The 20,454-nt window shown below is 44.6% G+C and overlaps 1 protein-coding gene across 1 annotated transcript in view; it reads left to right on the forward strand.

Annotated features, from left to right (window-relative positions):
* Window positions 1-20,454, forward strand: part of LOC115113161 (pro-neuregulin-3, membrane-bound isoform) — a 518,264-nt gene that overhangs the window by 429,364 nt on the left and 68,446 nt on the right. The window contains exon 4 of the mRNA XM_029640470.2: window positions 6,414-6,440. Within this exon, the coding sequence (XP_029496330.2) occupies window positions 6,414-6,440 (27 nt within the window). The remainder of the gene's footprint in view (window positions 1-6,413; window positions 6,441-20,454) is intronic.

A 20,454-nucleotide genomic window follows, 5' to 3' on the forward strand; every position in this document is an offset into this window, starting at 1 on the left:
GTAATTTCATCTTATAAGAGCAGGCTGTCTGTCAACACATTGACTTCTTTGCTAGAAATTAGAACACTTCAATTGAAAACAGTTTTGTGTCAAAAACGATATACTCGTACCACTTGTATTCTGAAAATCTTAACATGATGCAATCCCTCAGCATGTTGATACAGTCATTTATTTTGTCAGACAGAATAAGAGAGTCGGGGCTAGAGTTTTCCCTTGCTGATAGCAACTCTATAAACTCGAAAGATTCACAGTCTGCGGACAATAGAGGAAGGTTATAGACTTGGAGAAAGTCAGCTGTCTCACTTTCACCTGACGAGAACTCATACTCAAGAAGTATTCACCTCTCAAAGGTAAAACGGTAAAACACAACTTCCCAGGAACTGCACTCTGAATATGTAATAACTTATTTGATGGTACCATATCAAAGAGGGGGGGTGGCATTCAAAATACAAAAGTTATGAAAGAAGCAGAATCCATTTATCCTGCTAGAGTAGACAATGACATCTGAAGTTTCAAGATCAAGGGTGCAACAGAGGCTTTGCCTGACCTGAGATCTAAACCAGAGAAGTTGTGACTTTAGCAGATCACTTATCTCTAACCAAAGTCAACTGAGAGTGCGGGGCAGCCTCTGGAATTATTAAGTACAGTTGTTGAAATGACTGTATAGCAACTCTTCATCACTATGGGCAGAAGGGCAATTCACAGGTAATGATGTAGTCTAAGAGATGGAATTTGCTTGTACCTCATGTTTGCTATTCTTAATTACAGTTCAGGTAATGAACTTTAAACACCTTTGCAAGTAGACATAGGGACTTTCTCTAGATATGATTGCCATTAGAAGACAATTATAGTGAATCGTTAAAATGAATTCCAGATCAAAAATAAACTGGTAGTTTACTGCTAAATACTTCCTTTTCCTGCAATTGTACCTCAGCATTCTTTCACCACGTCATAGGGTTCACCACAAAGGCTTGACCTTGACAGGCAACTCTGAATACCTTGGTGGATAGGGGAAGCAGTAACAAGAAGGAAACATTTGGAAAATGCAACTGCAACATGGGACAACATGCCAGCCAACCAGGGCTCAAACCCATCACAGAGGGGCTTTTTCCAAGAAGATCCGCTTTAGGGAGTCTGTATTTTGATGCTGTTTTCTGGGCTATTTTAGTGGCTTTTGCCTAAGTACACATTAACCTGCATACAGGTGGACGGGCTATGTTGGCATGGTGAGTGATGTTCTTCAGGGAGACGTGGAGTGGAAGGGAAGCAGGATTACCTGCTGTCACAGGTACCCCACCGGCTGCACCTGCCTTTCCGTCTGGCCACAATCAAACAGACACCATTGTAAGCACTGCCATATTGTTCTACCTGGGGCTCCGCGTCGTCCCGCCCACACTGGTGCAGGGGAGATGTCATTCGCAAATGTCACCTCCAGTTGAATAACAAAGTTAACTTTTCTTCTGCCTCAGACACTACGGTGTAGAATACATGACATTAATATAATAAAGATTTTTGAAAATGTATTTTTCCCTTTGGTATGGCTGCTATGGTTACCGTGTAGGACCATTCTTATACTACTCGCTTCTCGCACTGTTACAGCGCACCTAGTTTAGATTTGTACAACATGTTCTACAGCTCTCAGTTCAGTTCAAACTGGGTGAATTGTACCATCTGTTTGTGCTGCCTGTTGCCTTACTGCCACACCTCTGGATTTAGATAAATGTTGCTGTTCACATTTGTTATTTTCAAACTTAAACCTTAGTTTATGAAAAACTAAAAGTTTATCCAGATTGGGCAGCAGTACAGTTTTCCCTTTCTCTCTATTCACATGTACAATACAGTACATCGACAGTATTTTCGTAGAATACATATTCTGTTGTGTTCCTCTCCCGTCCACTGTGTATTAAAGGGAGAGATGGAGAGGTCTCCTCATTAGTGTTCAATGGATCTGACGCACCACTGCATCCTTTAATTTCCCCTGTCTACATCTCATTATCTCCCAAACTCAGAGCAATAACCAACCACATTTTCAGAGAGTTAACAAAATACTTTATTTACATAAGTATTCACACCTTTTGCTATGAGACTCGAAATTGAGCTTGGGTGCACACAGTATCCATTGATCATCCTTGAGATGTTTCTACAACTTGATTGGAGTCCACCTGTGGTAAATGTGATTGTTTAGACATGATTTGGAAAGGCACACACCTGTTAATCTAAGGTCCCATAGTTGACAGTGCATGTCAGGGCAAAAAACAAGTCCTAAGGTTGAAGTAATTGTCTGTAGAGCTCAGAGACAGGACTGTGTCAAGGCACAGATCTGGGGAAGGGTACCAAAATATTTCTGCAGTATTGATGGTCCCCAAGAACAGTGGCCTCCATCATTCTTAAATGGAAGAAGTTTGGAACCAACAATACTCTTCCTAGAGCTGGCCAACTGGCCAAACTGAGCAATCATGGTGGAAGGGCCTTGGTCAGAGATGTGACCAAAAACCCGATTGTCACTCTGACAGAGCTCCAGAGTTGCTCTGTGGAGCTGGGAGAACCTTCCAGAAGGACAACCATGTCTGCAGCACTCCACCAATCAGGCCTTTGTGGTAGAGTGGCCAGATGGAAGCCACTCCTCAGTAAAAGGTCAATAACAGCTGCTTGGGGTTTGCCAAAAGGCACCTAAAGGACTCTCAGCCTATGAGAAACAAGTTTCTCTAGTCTGATGAAACCAAGGTTGAACTCTTTGGCCTGAATGCCAAGCGTCACATTGGGAGGTAACCTGGCACCCTCTCTACAGAGAAACATGGTGGTGGCAGCATCACGCTGTGGGGATGTTTTTCAGTGGCAGGGACTGGGAGACTAGTCAGGATCGAGGGAAAGATGAACGGAAAGTACAGAGAGATCCTTGATGAAAATCTGCTCTAGAGCGCTCAGGACCTCAGACTGGGGTGAAGGTTCACCTTCCAATAGGATAACGACCCTAAGCACTGTTGTAACGTTGTATTGATTAATGTGACGACTGCTGTTCATCGAATGATTTCCCAAATTAACTCAAAGAATATCAGAAAATTGATTTTACAGCAGTCGCTAATTAATTAATTTTCTCTACAGTCTCATTCAGAATGTTGCATAATCCGGGAATCTGCACAAACCCGAGTCTCACAAAAAATTCCGTACCACACCAATTGAGTTGATTATTCATTTACTAACAAACTAAAATGATAATATAAGATACACATACACAAACACACAGTCTAGGCTATTGTTTAGAACTTAGTACAATGAAACAGTTCCCTAGTGGGCTAACACAATATGACACGTGTTACACAAAATGGGGATTTCAAGAGAGAGAGAGAGAGAGAGAGAGAGAGAGTACACGAGAGAAAAGCACACTACATTTGTAAACTATGCTTAGTTTAACCCTAACCTTGCCCTGAACTGCTGCTCTTATGGGTCATAATATAATGATGTAATTACGTGTCGAAGGTCTCCAATGGGGTGTCTCTTCATGGACCGGGTTGGCGGCACATCTTTGGTTACCGCGTGTAACTCTCTGTTTGTCCTCACAATGTCAGTGTCCTTTCTCTTAGTGGTCTGTTTCCTCACCCTTGTTCTGAAAGATGGGTCTTCTGAGGAAGGCTAATCACCTCTGTAGATGGTTCCAGCGTGGGAATGAAAACAGTGTAGACACATGATTACTTGAAGAGTGGTAACTGGGTGTTCCTGCTTGAATTCACCCTCTTATACACAGCTACTCATCCGTAGCATAGATTTTAAAAGGTTCCTTTGTCTTCTTCAATCTCGTGTTGCATTTTGGGGTTACAACTAATTGGACCGTGGCTGCAGCCCGTGGTCACTTAGTCATAATGTTAATTCTTAACTCACATGTTTTATACCAGAAATGGGTGTTAGCTCCTTTAGGGCAAGTTCTCTGGGTGTAACTAGTTATGCCTAGTTAGTTCTCCACACAATGTACAGTTTGCAAACATCAAGTACATATTGTGAAAACTCTTCAAGTTATAATGTTTTCATGATAACGTTGTCATTTAACTTTTAATATCATAACAAAAACCAACCTTCATTTTCATATTCCATCTATCGTCATTACTACCATTTTGGCTGATGAAACATAAAGTCCATTAATTGCATGTTACTGTTCTGAGGTAGGTTCTCCATAGGCCCATCATACATTCCATTCCTCCATACAAGAGGACAAAGGGATTTTGTCTGCTGCCCTAAGATTTTCAATGGGCGGGAGGTGTCATACCCCCCCACACCTCCATACCACTCGATCTCTCCCCCGCTGGTGGGTGTGAGAGATATCTCCGTAGGATTATGGTCCACAGTAACCTAACACGCACAGGCTAGTCATGACAACACACAGCTAAGACAACGCAGGAGTAGTTTCTGGGAAAAGTATCTGAATGTACTTGAGTGGCCCAGACAGAGCCCGGACTTGAACCAGATCTAATATCTCTGGAGAGGCCTGAAAATAGCTGTGCAGCGATGCTCCCCAACCAACCTGTCAGAGCTTGAGAGGATGTGTAGAAAAGAATAGGAGAAACTCCCCAAATACAGGTGTGCCAAGCTTGTAGCATCATTCCCAAGAAGACTCAAGGTTGTAATCGCTGGTTAAGGTGCTTCGACAAAGTACTGAGTAAAGGGTCTGAATATTAATGTAAATGTGATAGAGTTTTTTTAAATGTTTAATACATTTGCTAAACTTTATAAAAACCTGTTTTTGCATTGTCATTATGGGGTATTGTGTGTAGATTGATGAGGGAAAAAAACGATTTAATCCATTTTAGAATAAGACTAATTTAACAAAATTTGGGAACGATCAAGGGGTCTGAATACTTTTCGAATGCACTGTAGAAAATAAAGAATGTAAACAGAATTGTATATATGGCAACTCAATTGTGCATCCATCAAGCTCTACAGTCAAAACTGTGTTAACAAACTTCCACTTTCTGTAAACAAAGATGCACAGTATGCACAAGTCTTATGCCAGGATATCTCAATACGCACTGATTTATTTTCCAGACGGTAACATACACTAGAACCAATGACATATATAAACCCTGCATTTCTGATGCTATGTATTGGCCATTGAGAGGCTTTGAAGTCACCCTTCGGCCATATGGTCACTCCCTTGTAGACCAGTCCTCAATAGGAATGAATAGCGTTCTACCGTATTTCAATTAACTGTTTCAAGGACAAAATTACATGTATTAAATTATGTGTTTTGTTGTAGTGGGGACAGTTACATTAGTACTCTCAAATCCAAATCAAATGTATTTATAAAGCCATTTTTAAATCAACAGATGTCACAAAGTGCTTATACAGAGACCCAGCCTAAAACCCCCAAACAGCAAGTAATGCAGGTGTAGAAGCACAGGGACTACTAAAAACTCCATAGAAAGTCAGGAACCTTGGAAGACATGCTAGAGAGGAACCAGGCTCGGGGTGGTGTCCTGTCCTCTTCTGGCTGTACCGGGCGGAGATTATAAGAGTACATGGCCATTAAGGCCTGATCGTTCTTCAAGATGTTGAAAAGTTCATAGATTACCAGCACGTTCAAATAAAAATCACAGTGGTTGTAGAGATTGTGTAACAGGTCAGCACCTCAGGACTAAATGTCAGTTGGGTTTTCATAGCTGAGCATTCAGAGGTCGAGACAGCAGGAGTGGTAGAGAGAGAGAGGGACAGAGGGAGAGAGAGGGTCAAAAACAGCATGTCTGGGACAAAGTAGCACGTCCTGTGAACAGGTCAGGGTTCCATAGCCGTAGGCAGAAGAGTTGAAACTGGAGCTGCAGCATGACAAGTAGCACGTCCGGTGAACAGGTCAGGATACCATAGTCACAGGCAAAACAGCCCGAATCTGGATCAGCAGCACGGCCAGGTGGACTGGGGACAGCCAGGAGTCATCAGGACAGGTAGTCCTGAGGCATGGTCTTAGGGCTCAAGTCCTGAGAGAGAAAGAGAGAGAGAGAGAGAGAGAGAGATCTGTAATAGAATACACGTCTTGAGGAGGAGGATTACCAAGATGGCTGCGCTGTGGCTTCAATACAGTGCACGTTGTTAGTCATCCAGGGTTTATACATGTCACTGACTAGACCTCAACTCTTGCACAGTGTGTTTTTCGAGAATGGACAATGAGCCACAGTCTCTTGGTGCAGTCATGCTGAGTGTCAGCTCCGATTATGCCCAGAGCATGCGTCTACTGAAGTTATATGATGTGAATATAGAAGGCTATGGAGCTTCCTTACATGAAACAACAACAAGTCAAAGACATTGTTAATATATGCTGTGACAGGATGTTAAAGTGCATTGTTTCTAATAGCTTTATCTCTGTCTCTCTCCCTCCCTCCCTCCATTGTCCCTGTCTCCCCTCCTCTCCTCTCTTCTATTCACCGGAACAGCAGATCACTTGGGCATTGAGTTTATGGGTAAGAAAGCTTCTTTTTTTTTTACTGCTATGAGTCCTGTTAAATGAAATCAGGTTGTGCAACCACGAGATGTGTATAATGTTTATGATCCATACTGGTATGACGTGCATACCCTTCATGTTTGTTAGTTTGTTTTTCACCTTTTTAATTATAAATCACATTTCTATTTTATACATAACTTAGTTAGTTTTGATGGGAACTTTTCACTATCCCATAATGTATGCAATGTAATTCAAAGAACAGGGAGGCAATTTCCTTTACACAGAGGGATATGGCAACTCCCCTTCCTCTCTCTCGTCTCCTTGGAAACGGCAGAGAACAGAGAGGCAGGCGACAGTGAGGGAGATTTATTACTGTTGGCACAGTAACTACCAGCATCCTTGCACACTGACACTGCCTGTACGTGTGTCTGTAGGGTCTTGCCAGGAGAGTGTGTCCCCATTCTGCCAGCCTCTCTCCGTTTGGCACATCAGCTGTAGTTAATGACGATGTACTGTGAGACATTGTTAATAACTCTCCTTCTTAGAAACACATGACCATAGATACCTGGGAAATATCGATATCTACCCACAAATGATCAACCATCAGGTGCATTATACATATATACACTGCTTAAAAAAATAAAGGGAACGCTAAAATAACACATCCTAGATCTGAATGAATGAAATATTCTTATTAAATACTTTTTTCTTTACATAGTTGAATGTGCTGACAACAAAATCACACAAAAATTATCAATGGAAATCAAATGTATCAATCCATGGAGGTCTGGATTTGGAGTCACACTCAAAATTTAAGTGGAAGACCACACTACAGGCAGATCCAACTTTGATATAATGTCCTTAAAACAAATCAAAATGAGGCTTAGTAGTGTTGGTGTGGCCTCCACGTGCCTGTATGACCTCCCTACAATTCCTGGGCATGCTCCTGATGAGGTGGCGGATGGTCTCCTGAGGGATCTCCTCCCAGACCTGGACTAAAGCATCCGCCAATTCCTGGACAGTCTGTGGTGCAACGTGGCGTTGGTGGATGGAGCGAGACATGATGTCCCAGATGTGCGCAATTGGATTCAGGTCTAGGGAATGGGCGGGTCAGTCCATAGCCTCAATGCCTTCCTCTTGCAGGAACTGCTGACACACTCCAGCCACATGAGGTATAGCATTGTCTTGCAATAGGAGGAACCCAGGGCCAACCGCACCAGCATATGGTCTCACAAGGGGTCTGAGGATCTCATCGCGGTACCTAATGGCAGTCAGGCTACCTCTGGCGAGCACATGGAGGGCTGTGCGGCCCCCCAAAGAAATGCCACCCCACACCATGACTGACCCACCGCCAAACCGGTCATGCTGGAGGATGTTGCAGGCAGCAGAACGTTCTCCACGGTGTCTCGAGACTCTGTCACGTCGGGAACTTGCTCAGTGTGAACCTGCTTTCATCTGTGAAGAGCACAGGGCGAATTTGCCAATCTTGGTGTTCTCTGGCAAATGCCAAACGTCCTGCACGGTGTTGGGCTGTAAGCACAACCCCCACCTGTGGACGTCGGGCCCTCATACCAAATCAAATCAAATCAAATCAAATTTTATTTGTCACATACACATGGTTAGCAGATGTTAATGCGAGTGTAGCGAAATGCTTGTGCTTCTAGTTCCGACAATGCAGTGATAACCAACAAGTAATCTAACTAACAATTCCAAAACTACTGTCTTATACACAGTGTAAGGGGATAAGGAATATGTACATAAGGATATATGAATGAGTGATGGTACAGAGCAGCATACAGTAGATGGTATCGAGTACAGTATATACATATGAGATGAGTATGTAGACAAAGTAAACAAAGTGGCATAGTTAAAGTGGCTAGTGACATAAGAATGCAGTCGATGATCTAGAGTACAGTATATACATATGCATATGAGATGAATAGTGTAGGGTAAGTAACATTATATAAGGTAGCATTGTTTAAAGTGGCTAGTGATATATTTACATCATTTCCCATCAATTCCCATTATTAAAGTGGCTGGAGTTGGGTCAGTGTCAATGACAGTGTGTTGGCAGCAGCCACTCAATGTTAGTGATTGCTGTTTAACAGTCTGATGGCCTTGAGATAGAAGCTGTTTTTCAGTCTCTCGGTCCCAGCTTTGATGCACCTGTACTGACCTCGCCTTCTGGATGATAGCGGGGTGAACAGGCAGTGGTTTGGGTGGTTGATGTCCTTGATGATCTTTATGGCCTTCCTGTAACATCGGGTGGTGTAGGTGTCCTGGAGGGCAGGTAGTTTGCCCCGGTGATGCGTTGTGCAGACCTCACTACCCTCTGGAGAGCCTTACGGTTGAGGGCGGAGCAGTTGCCGTACCAGGCGGTGATACAGCCCGCCAGGATGCTCTCGATTGTGCATCTGTAGAAGTTTGTGAGTGCTTTTGGTGACAAGCCGAATTTCTTCAGCCTCCTGAGGTTGAAGAGGCGCTGCTGCGCCTTCTTCACGACGCTGTCAGTGTGAGTGGACCAATTCAGTTTGTCTGTGATGTGTATGCCGAGGAACTTAAAACTTGCTACCCTCTCCACTACTGATCCATCGATGTGGATAGGGGGTGTTCCCTCTGCTGTTTCCTGAAGTCCACAATCATCTCCTTAGTTTTGTTGACGTTGAGTGTGAGGTTATTTTCCTGACACCACACTCCGAGGGCCCTCACCTCCTCCCTGTAGGCCGTCTCGTCGTTGTTGGTAATCAAGCCTACCACTGTTGTGTCGTCCGCAAACTTGATGATTGAGTTGGAGGCGTGCGTGGCCACGCAGTCGTGGGTGAACAGGGAGTACAGGAGAGGGCTCAGAACGCACCCTTGTGGGGCCCCCGTGTTGAGGATCAGCGGGGAGGAGATGTTGTTGCCTACCCTCACCACCTGGGGGCGGCCCGTCAGGAAGTCCAGTACCCAGTTGCACAGGGCGGGGTCGAGACCCAGCTTGATGACGAGCTTGGAGGGTACTATGGTATTGAATGCCGAGCTGTAGTCGATGAACAGCATTCTCACATAGGTATTCCTCTTGTCCAGGTGGGTTAGGGCAGTGTGCAGTGTGGTTGAGATTGCATCGTCTGTGGACCTATTTGGGCGGTAAGCAAATTGGAGTGGGTCTAGGGTGTCAGGTAGGGTGGAGGTGATATGGTCCTTGACTAGTCTCTCAAAGCACTTCATGATGACGGAAGTGAGTGCTACGGGGCGGTAGTCGTTTAGCTCAGTTACCTTAGCTTTCTTGGGAACAGGAACAATGGTGGCCCTCTTGAAGCATGTGGGAACAGCAGACTGGTATAGGGATTGATTGAATATGTCCGTAAACACACCGGCCAGCTGGTCTGCGCATGCTCTGAGGGCGCGGCTGGGGATGCCGTCTGGGCCTGCAGCCTTGCGAGGGTTAACACGTTTAAATGTCTTACTCACCTCGGCTGCAGTGAAGGAGAGACTGCATGTTTTCGTTGCAGGCAGTGTCAGTGGCACTGTATTGTCCTCAAAGCGGGCAAAAAAGTGATTTAGTCTGCCTGGGAGCAAGACATCCTGGTCCGTGACTGGGCTGGGTTTCTTCTTGTAGTCCGTGATTGACTGTAGACCCTGCCACATGCCTCTTGTGTCTGAGCCATTGAATTGAGATTCCACTTTGTCTCTGTACTGACGCTTAGCTTGTTTAATAGCCTTGCGGAGGGAATAGCTGCATTGTTTATATTCGGACATATTACCAGACACCTTGCCCTGATTAAAAGCAGTGGTTCGCGCTTTCAGTTTCACGCGAATGCTGCAATCAATCCACGGTTTCTGGTTTGGGAATGTTTTTATCGTTGCTACCACCCTCATGGAGTCTGTTTCTGACCGTTTGAGCAGACACATGCACATTTGTGGCCTGCTGGAGGTCATTTTGCAGGGCTCCTGCTCCTCCTTGCACAAAGGCGGAGGTAGCGGTCCTGCTGCTGGGTTGTTGCCCTCCTATGGCCTCCTCCACGTCTCCTGATGTACTGGCCTGTCTCCTGGTAGCGCCTCCATGCTCTGGACACTACGCTGACAGACACAGCAAACCTTCTTGCCACAGCTCACATTGATGTGCCATCCTGGATGAGCTGCACTACCTGAGCCACTTGTGTGGGTTTTAGACTCCGTCTCATGCTACCACTAGAGTGAAAGCACCGCCAGCATTCAAAAGTGACCAAAACATCAGCCAGGAAGCATAGGAACTGAGAAGTGGTCTTTGGTCACCACCTGCAAAACCACTCCTTTATTGGGGGCGTCTTGCTAATTGCCTATAATTTCTACCTGTTGTCTATTCCATTTGCACAACAGCATGTGACATTTATTGTCAATGAGTGTTGCTTCCTAAGTGGACAGATTGATTTCACAGAAGTGTGATTGACTTGGAGTTACATTGTAACCTGTTGCGACGAGCCATCCCTGATCCGGGAACGTGAATACAGCCTCAAGCTCATTACCATAACGCAACGTTAACTATTCATGAAAATCGCAAATGAAATGAAATCAATATGCTAGCTCTCAAGCTCAGATTTTTGTTAACAACACTGTCATCTCAGATTTTCAAAATATACTTCTCAACCATAGCAGAACAAGCATTTGTGTAACAGTATTGATAGCTAGCGTAGCATTTAGCGTAGCATTTAGCGTTAGCATTCAGCAGGCAACATTTTCACAAAAACCAGAAAAACATTCAAATAAAATAATTTACCTTTGAAGAACTTCAGATGTTTTCAATGAGACTCTCAGTTAGATAGCAAATGTTCAGTTTTTACAAAAAGATTATTTGTTTAGGACAAATCGCTCCGTTTTCTGCGTCACGTTTAGCTACGAAAGAAACCTGGTATCCAGGATTGTGTAAATCTATCCGCAAGCTCATTAGCATAACGCAACGTTAACCTGTTAGTCCTATAGGGGCAGTATTTCATTTTTGGATAAAAAGACGTGCCCGTTTTAAGCGCAATATTTTGTCACGAAAATATGCTCGAATATGCTTGGAATTGATAGCTTTGGAAAGAAGACAGTCTTACGTTTCCAGAAATGCAAAGATTTTCACTGTGAGTCCCTTAGAACAAATGTTTCGGGCAAAACCAAGATGTATGACCGACCAGGAAATGCACAGGATTTCTGAGGCTACGTTTTCCATGATCGCCTTATATGGCTGTGAATGCGACAGGAATGAACGGACTCTTTCTCTTGTTTCCCCAAGGTCTCTGCAGCATTGTGACGTATTTGTCGGCATATCATTGGAAGATTGACCATAAGAGACTACATTTACCAGGTGTCCCGCTAGGTGTCTGCGTGGCAATTGGTGCGCAAAAGTCAGGTCCCGGTATTTTTCCATTCAAATCTCAGAACAAACCAGGCTACAAGGACGGTGCTTTCAATGGAGAGAAATATGACAAACCACCTTCAGGATTGATTCAAACAACGTTTTCCATGTTTCAGTCGATATTATGGAGTTAATTCGTAAAAAAGTTCGACATGTAGGTGACTGAATTTTCGGTTAGTTTCGGTAGCCATATGCATAGTAACAAAAGGGAACGATGTGTCCTACACAAGAATCTTTCAGGAAAAACTGGACATCTGCTATGTAACTGAGAGTCTCCTCATTGAAACATCTGAAGTTCTTCAAAGGTAAATTATTTTATTTGATTCCTTGGCTGGTTTTTGTGAATATGTTGCGTGCTAAATGCTAATGCTAACGCTAAGCTAGCTATCACCACTCTTACACAAATTAAATCAAATCAAATCAAATCAAATTTTATTTGTCACATACACATGGTTAGCAGATGTTAATGCGAGTGTAGCGAAATGCTTGTGCTTCTAGTTCCGACAATGCAGTGATAACCAACAAGTAATCTAACTAACAATTCTAAAACTACTGTCTTATACACAGTGTAAGAAGATAAAGAATATGTACATAAGGATATATGAGTGAGTGATGGTACAGAGCAGCAAACAGTAGATGGTATCGAGTACAGTATATACATATGAGATGAGTATGTAGACAAAGTAAACAAAGTGGCATAGTTAAAGTGGCTAGTGATACATGTATTACATAAGGATGCAGTCGATGATGTAGAGTACAGTATATACGTATGCATATGAGATGAATAATGTAGGGTAAGTAACATTATATAAGGTAACATTGTTTAAAGTGGCTAGTGATATATTTACATCATTTCCCATCAATTCCCATTATTAAAGTGGCTGGAGTTGGGTCAGTGTCAATGACAGTGTGTTGGCAGCAGCCACTCAATGGTGGCTGTTTAACAGTCTGATAGCCTTGAGATAGAAGCTGTTTTTCAGTCTCTCAGTCCCAGCTTTTATGCACCTGTACTGACCTCGCCTTCTGGATGATAGCGGGGTGAACAGGCAGTGGTTTGGGTGGTTGATGTCCTTGATGATCTTTATGGCCTTCCTGTAACATCGGGTGGTGTAGGTGTCCTGGAGGGCAGGTAGTTTGCCCCCGGTGATGCGTTGTGCAGACCTCACTACCCTCTGGAGAGGCTTACATGTTACCAGACACCTTGCCCTGATTAAAAGCAGTGGTTCGCGCTTTCAGTTTCACGCGAATGCTGCCATCAATCCACGGTTTCTGGTTTGGGAATGTTTTTATCGTTGCTATGGGAACGACATCTTCGACGCACGTTCTAATGAACTCGCACACCGAATCAGCGTATTCGTCAATATTTCCATCTGACGCAATACGAAACATGTCCCAGTCCACGTGATGGAAGCAGTCTTGGAGTGTGGAGTCAGCTTGGTCTGACCAGCGTTGGACAGACCTCAGCGTGGGAGCCTCTTGTTTAAGTTTCTGCCTGTAGGCAGGGATCAACAAAATGGAGTCGTGGTCAGCTTTTCCGAAAGGGGGGCGGGGCAGGGCCTTATATGCGTCACGGAAGTTAGAGTAACAATGATCCAAGGTTTTACCACCCCTGGTTGCGCAATCGATATGCTGATAAAATTTAGGGAGTCTTGTTTTCAGATTAGCTTTGTTAAAATCCCCAGCTACAATGAATGCAGCCTCCGGATAAATGGTTTCCAGTTTGCAAAGAGTTAAATAAAGTTCGTTCAGAGCCATCGATGTGTCTGCTTGGGGGGATATATACGGCTGTGATTATAATCGAAGAGAATTCTCTTGGAAGATAATGCGGTCTACATTTGATTGTGAGGAATTCTAAATCAGGTGAACAGAAGGATTTGAGTTCCTGTATGTTTCCTTCATCACACCATGTCTCGTTAGTCATGAGGCATACGCCCCCGCGCTCTTCTTACCAGAAAGATGTTTGTTTCTGTCGGCGCGATGCGTGGAGAAACCCGTTGGCTGCACCGCATCGGATAGCGTCTTCCCAGTAAGCCATGTTTCCGTGAAGCAGAGAACATTGCAGTCTCTGATGTCCCTCTGGAATGCTACCCTTGCTCGGATTTCATCAACCTTGTTGTCAAGAGACTGGACATTGGCAAGAAGAATGCTGGGGAGTGGTGCGCGATGTGCCCTTGTCCGGAGTCTGACCAGAAGACCGCTACGTTTCCCTCTTTTTCGGAGTCGTTTTCTTGGGTCGCTGCATGCGATCCATTCCGTTGTCCTGTTTGTAAGGCAGAACACAGGATCCGCGTCGCGGAAAACATATTCTTGGTCGTACTGATGGTGAGTTGACGCTGATCTTATATTCAGTAGTTCTTCTCGACTGTATGTAATGAAACCTAAGATGACCTGGGGTACTAATGTAAGAAATAACACGTAAAAAAACAAAAAACTGCATAGTTTCCTAGGAACGCGAAGCGAGGCGGCCATCTCTGTCGGCGCCGGAAGTATGATTAGTGATTTTCTCTGGTTCTAAAGCATATTTTGAAAAGACGACAGGATTGTTAAGAATAGGATAAGCTTGAGAACAGGCATATTTATTTCGTTTCATTTGCGATTTTTAAAAATCGCTAACGTTGCGTTATGCTAATGAGCTTGAGGCTGTAGTAACGATACCGCATGCGGGATGGGGCGGACTAAGAGGTTAACTATTCATGAAAATCGCAAATGAAATGAAATAAATCTATTTGCTCTCAAGCTTAGCCTTTTGTTAACAACACTGTCATCTCAGATTTCCAAAAATATGCTTCTCAACCATTGCAAAACAAGCATTTGTGTAACACTATTGATAGCCTAGCATAGTATTATGCCTGACATTCAGCAAGCAACATTTTCACAAAAAACAGAAAAACATTCAAATAAAATCATTTACCTTTGAAGAACTTCCAATGTTTTCAATGAGGAGACTCTCAGTTAGATTGCAAATGTTCAGTTTTTACAAAAAGATTATTTGTGTTGACAAATCGCTCCGTTTTCTCCATCACGTTTGGGTAAGAAAAAAATCAAAAATTAAGTCATTAAAACGCGAACTTTTTTCCAAATTAACTCCATAATATCGACAGAAACATGGCAAACCAATGTTTAGAATCAATCCTCAAGGTGTTTTTCACATATCTATCGACGATAAATCCATCGTGGCAGTTGACTTTCTCTTCTGAAGAAATAATTTTGACACAGGACACCGGGCGGACCCCTGGTAAATGTAGTCTCTTATGGTCAATCTTCCAATGATATGCCTACAAATACGTCAAAATGCTGCAGACATCTTGGCCGAACGGCAGAGAGCTCAGGTTCATTCATGGCACATTCACAGCCATATAAGGAGACGATGGGAAACAGAGCCTCAAAAATTCTGCTCATTTCCTGTTTGAGGTTTCATCTTGGTTTCGCCTGTAGCATGAGTTCTGTGGCACTCACAGATAATATCTTTGCAGTTTTGAAAACGTCAGAGTGTTTTCTTTCCAAAGCTGCCAATTATATGCATAGTCGAGCATATTTTCGTGACAAAATATTGCGCTTAAAACGGGCACGTTTTTTTATCCAATAATGACATAGTACCCCCATAGGTTGAAGAGGTTAAGTGTTCCCTTCATTTTTTTGAGCAGTGTATATATTTTATTTATTTAACCTGATAAGTCAGCTAAAGAACAAATTCTTATTTACAATGACTGCCTACACCGGCCAAATCCAGAAGACACTGGGCCAATTGTGCACCACCCTACGGGACTCCCAAGCCTGGATTTGAACCAAGGTGTCTGTAATTACGCCTCAAGCGTAAAGATGCAGTGCCTTAGACTGCTGTGCCACTCGGGAGACTCTATTTTCAGTGTGGTCTGGATCTTCCAGATTAGCAACACATTTAAATAAAATACAAATACTATGTTGTATAATTGTACAATAAAAAAAAATGAAAATGTTATTATTTTCTGCCAATACAATTACGCATAGAAATATATTTTGTTTAACAAGTAATGAAAAAAAATATTGTATCCCCTGTGTTGTATCCCCAGTGTTGTTATCCCCTTGCGAGGATAACGACACTGAGCCTTTTTCTAAAATGTTTTATGAGATTGGAGAACTCATTGGGAGAGATCTTAGACCATTCCTTCATACAGAATCATACAGAAGGTTCTGTATTTATTTTCTAAGTCAACCTTGTGTTCTGTTTTGTTGTATTCTTGGACGTAGCTCTGTCTTTAATTTTTGTTAATTGATTTCACCTGTGTTACTAACCTGGTGTCATCAGCTCCTTAGTTCAGTTCACTCTGTTTGTGCCTTTGTGAGGTATTGTTCGTTTTGACTCTACTAAGCCTTTTCCTAGCTTGTTTGTGAGAACCAGTTATAGCCTTCAGTCCTAGTTGTGATTCACCTGCCTGTTTGCCTACCTGTGTATGACCATTGCCTGCCTGTGACCACGATTCCTGTCTTCTGTGAAGGTGCATTAAACACCTGCCGCACTCTGCGCGTGAATCTACACCTTTTTCTCCCTGAGTATTCACTACAGAATACCTCACCCAAAAAATGGAATGGATTCAGCGGAGCTACATCTACGCCTAACCCAGCAAGAGGAGCGTATGGAGGAAATTTGCCATCTTCTCCACCAGCCCATTCCTACTCCTCCGATGCCAGGTATTGTAACCCATAGACCTCCTTCATTCATATCCATGCCTGGAAAATATGACGCTTCATCTGTGAAATGTCATGGATTTCTGATGCAATGCAGCAAATACATTGAGCACAACCCCACTAACTTCGCCACCAGCAAGAGCAGGGTGGATTTTGTTGTGTCTCTACTCACAGGCAAAGCCCTGGATTGGGCCACCGCAATATGGACTGCCAACAGCACAGAACTCAGATCCGAGACTCACACCCTCTTCAAAGAGGTATTCGATCACTCTCCTTCTGGTCGTCCTATAGGAGACCTCCTGTAGAGGTGACCTTCAGGATTTAAATCAATACATTCGTATGTCCATCTCCATCGACCACCACCACCGAAGAACTCTGCCACCCGAAACCTTCTCTTTCCATGATTCCGTCATCCCGTCCGAGTCTTCCAGAGCCCATGCAGTTGGGCTATGCTCCTCTCCCGTGTATCAAACGTCAAAGGCGGATCCAAGAAGGGCTCTGCCTATACTGTGGAAGGAAAGATCATCTACTCAGCCATTGCCCTGTTTGCCACCGAGAGATGAGAAGGGTCCCTCCTCTGCCATGCATGTAGGCATGTCCTTATTTCTAAATATCTCCCAGAAGCAATTCTCCATCCCAGTATCGATCACCAGCTAGTACAGGAGCTTGACATTGATCTAACACATGTCAACCCTCCCTTAAGGATTAACACCCTGGACGGGCAGCCATTGGTCATAGGCTTCATTACGCACCTGACACAGAGCGTCACTCTCCAGATTGGAGTCTTCCACACCGAAACCATTCAACTCATGGAACTCTCATCCCCCAAACAGCCACTCAGCCTCAGACACCCCTGGTTTTCTCATCACGACCCTGCCATCTCGTGGCGACAAGGTGAACTTCTGTCCTGGTCTTCTACCTGCTTCACCGGTTGTCTCAGCCTACCCTGCAGAGCCACCACCATTGAGGACTCTGCCTCTCCAGTGCCACCCACCATACCATCTGAATACGCCCAGTACAGCAATGTCTTCAGCAAAATCAAGGCCTCCACTCTGCAACCACATCTCCCAGTGGACTGTGCTATTTACCTACTCCCTAGACTGTCCCCACCGACGGGCCGTGTTTAACCCCATCTATCCCGGAAAATGAGGCAATGGAGAACTACATTGATGAAACACAAACCGTTTCATTCGTCCTTCTTCTTCCCCGGCTGCGTCCAGCTTCCTCTTCGTTGGAAAAGTAGGACGGTGGTCTCCGTCGATGTATTGATTACTGTTCCCTGAATTACTTCACGGTAAAGAACCGTTTCCCTCTTCCTCTGATCCTTGAACAGGTGGGCCGCGCCAACCGACCTGTGAAGTGCATATAACCTTATCGTATACGTGAAGGCAACGAATGGAAGACGGCCTTTATCACCGCACGAAGGCACTACGAATACCTGGTCATGCCCTACGGCCTTACTAATGCCCCCGCCGTGTTCCAATCCTTTATGAACAAGGGTTTCCAGGATATGATCAACCGCTTACTCATCATCTACATTGATGACATCCTGATTTACTCCACTCCCTGAGCAGCATGTGCAAAAGGTTCTTCAACGGCTCCTTAACCATAACCTTTATGTCAAGACTGAAAGAGCACCTTTCATGTAACCTCGGTAAACTTCCTCGGTTTCATACTGACACCTGGAGGGGTCAGCATGGATGAGAACAAAGTCACAACTGTCAGTAACTGACCCAAATTCACCACCGTTAAGGAACTCCAATGTTTCATTGGGTTCTCCAACTACTATTGCCGGTTCATTCAGAACTTCAGTTCTACTGCCGCTCCCCTCACTGCCCTTACCAGCAAAAAGACACGGACCCTTCAATGAACTGAAACCGCCCTGACTGCTTTCAACAACTTGAAACGCCTCTTCACCTCAGCTCCTTTCCTTCGCCAACCTGATCCGACCCATCCTTTCACCCTGGAGGTGGATGCCTCCAAAGTAGGAGTAGGAGCCATACTTCTTCTCCAGGAAGTTATCCTCCACCATCCTCCACAATTGCGATGTGGGGAACAGAAAACTCCTCGCAATCAAGCTGGCCCTTGAGGAGTGGTGCCACAGGTGGGGATTACGTACTCTCCTGTCCAGTCTGCGCCCAAATCAAAAGCCCTCATCATCTCACTTCCGGTGAGCTTCAACCTTGGCCAACCCCTCAAGGTTCTGGTCCTACATAGCTGTTGACTTCATCACAGAACTTCCTGAATCCTCTGGAAACACCACCCTCCACCATCATAGTAGACAGTTTTTCAAAAATGTGTTGTCTGATTCCTCTTCCACACTTACCTAACGTTATGGAATTGGAGTGTATGTTGCAACAGGTCTTCCGTCTGTATGGGATTCCGGAGGACATCGTCTCTGACCGCGGGCCCCAATTTGTGTCCCGGGTGTGGTGAGCCTTCTGTGACTGACTGATGGTCGCCCTCATCCTCTCCTCCGGGTACCAGCCCCTGACCAACGGGAAGACGGAATACCTGAACTAAGAAATAGGGAAGTACCTCCGCCAGCAATGTTCTGCCTCTCCACACGACTGGAGTCGGTATATGGCCTGGGCTGAATACGCTCAGAACCAACTCATGCATTCATCCCTCTAGCATACTCCGTTTCAGAGTGTACATGGTTACACACCACTCCATTTTTCCCTGGGAGGCGGAGCCTGGTACCATTCCGGCTGTCGACGACTGGTTTCGGCTTAGTGAGCGGTATGTGATACAGGAATTCTCTAAAACTGCAGGAATTCTCTAAAACCCAGAAACGCTTTACCAACATACGCCGCCGACCTATGCCAGTCCTTTCAAGATAACCCATCACATCAACCCTGTCATGTACTGCCTCCAGTTACCGCGTCAGTATATCTTCTCGTCCTTCCATGTGTCTCTGTTAAAACCGGTCACCTACAGTCCTCTTCATCCTCCACTCTCAAACCACAGTGTGCCCCCAGCGTTAGACGTCGGAGGGGAACCTGCCTATGCCATTCAGGCCATCCTTGATTCCAAACGCCTGGTTGCATCCACTATCTAGTGGACTGAGAAGGTTATGGGCCTAAAGACCGGTCCTGGGTCTCCGATAAGGACATCCTCGACCTGGAGATGATTCAGGCATTCCACCATAACCGTCTGGATCGTCCCACTCCCTCTGGGTCGACCCCCAAACAGACCCACTGGACATCAGCGTTAACGCAGAATGTCGGATCAGCCCATGACCTTGTCGAACCAGCTTGCCGGACCTCGCGTCCGCCTATGCTCCCCCGCCCGCCCACTCCACCCTCCAATACCGTTGGGTCGTCAGAAGCCTCTCTTGGGGGGGTACTGTAAGGTTCTATGTTTATTTTCTAAGTCAACCTTGTGTACTGTTTCGATGTGTTCTTGGACGTAGCCCAGCCTTTCATTTTTGTTCATTGATTTTGCCTGTGTTGGTTACTCACCTGGTCTCATCAGCTCCTTATTTAGTTCCGTTCATTCTGTATTGTTCATTTTGACTCTACTAAGCCTTTTCCTAGCTCGTTTGTGAGAACCAGTTATAGCCTTCAGTCCTAGTTTTGATTCACCTGCCTGTTTGCCTACCTGTGACCACGATTCCTGCCTTCTGCGAAGGCACATTAAACACCTGCAGCGCTCTGCGGGTGAATCTAAACCTTTTTCTCCCTGAGTATTCATTACGCTATCCTTCATCTGCTCTTATGGACTGCACTCTTCAATTCAAACCACAGGTTTTCAATGGGGTTCAATTCCGGAGATGTTTTGTGGTCAATTAACCATTTATTTTTGGATTTAGATGTGTGCCTTCTGTTGTTGTCTTGCTGGAAGATCAATTTACGGCCAAGTTTCAGCCTCCTGGCAGAGGCATCCAGGTTTTTGTATAAAATATCCTGGTACTGGGTAAAGCTCATGATGCCATTAACAAGGGCCCCAGGACCAGTGGTAGCAAAGTAGCTCTATAACATCAAAGATCCACCACCATATTTTACAGGAG

Source organism: Oncorhynchus nerka, linkage group LG28 (genome assembly GCF_034236695.1).
Source record: "Oncorhynchus nerka isolate Pitt River linkage group LG28, Oner_Uvic_2.0, whole genome shotgun sequence".
In the NCBI taxonomy this organism is placed as follows: domain Eukaryota; kingdom Metazoa; phylum Chordata; class Actinopteri; order Salmoniformes; family Salmonidae; genus Oncorhynchus; species Oncorhynchus nerka.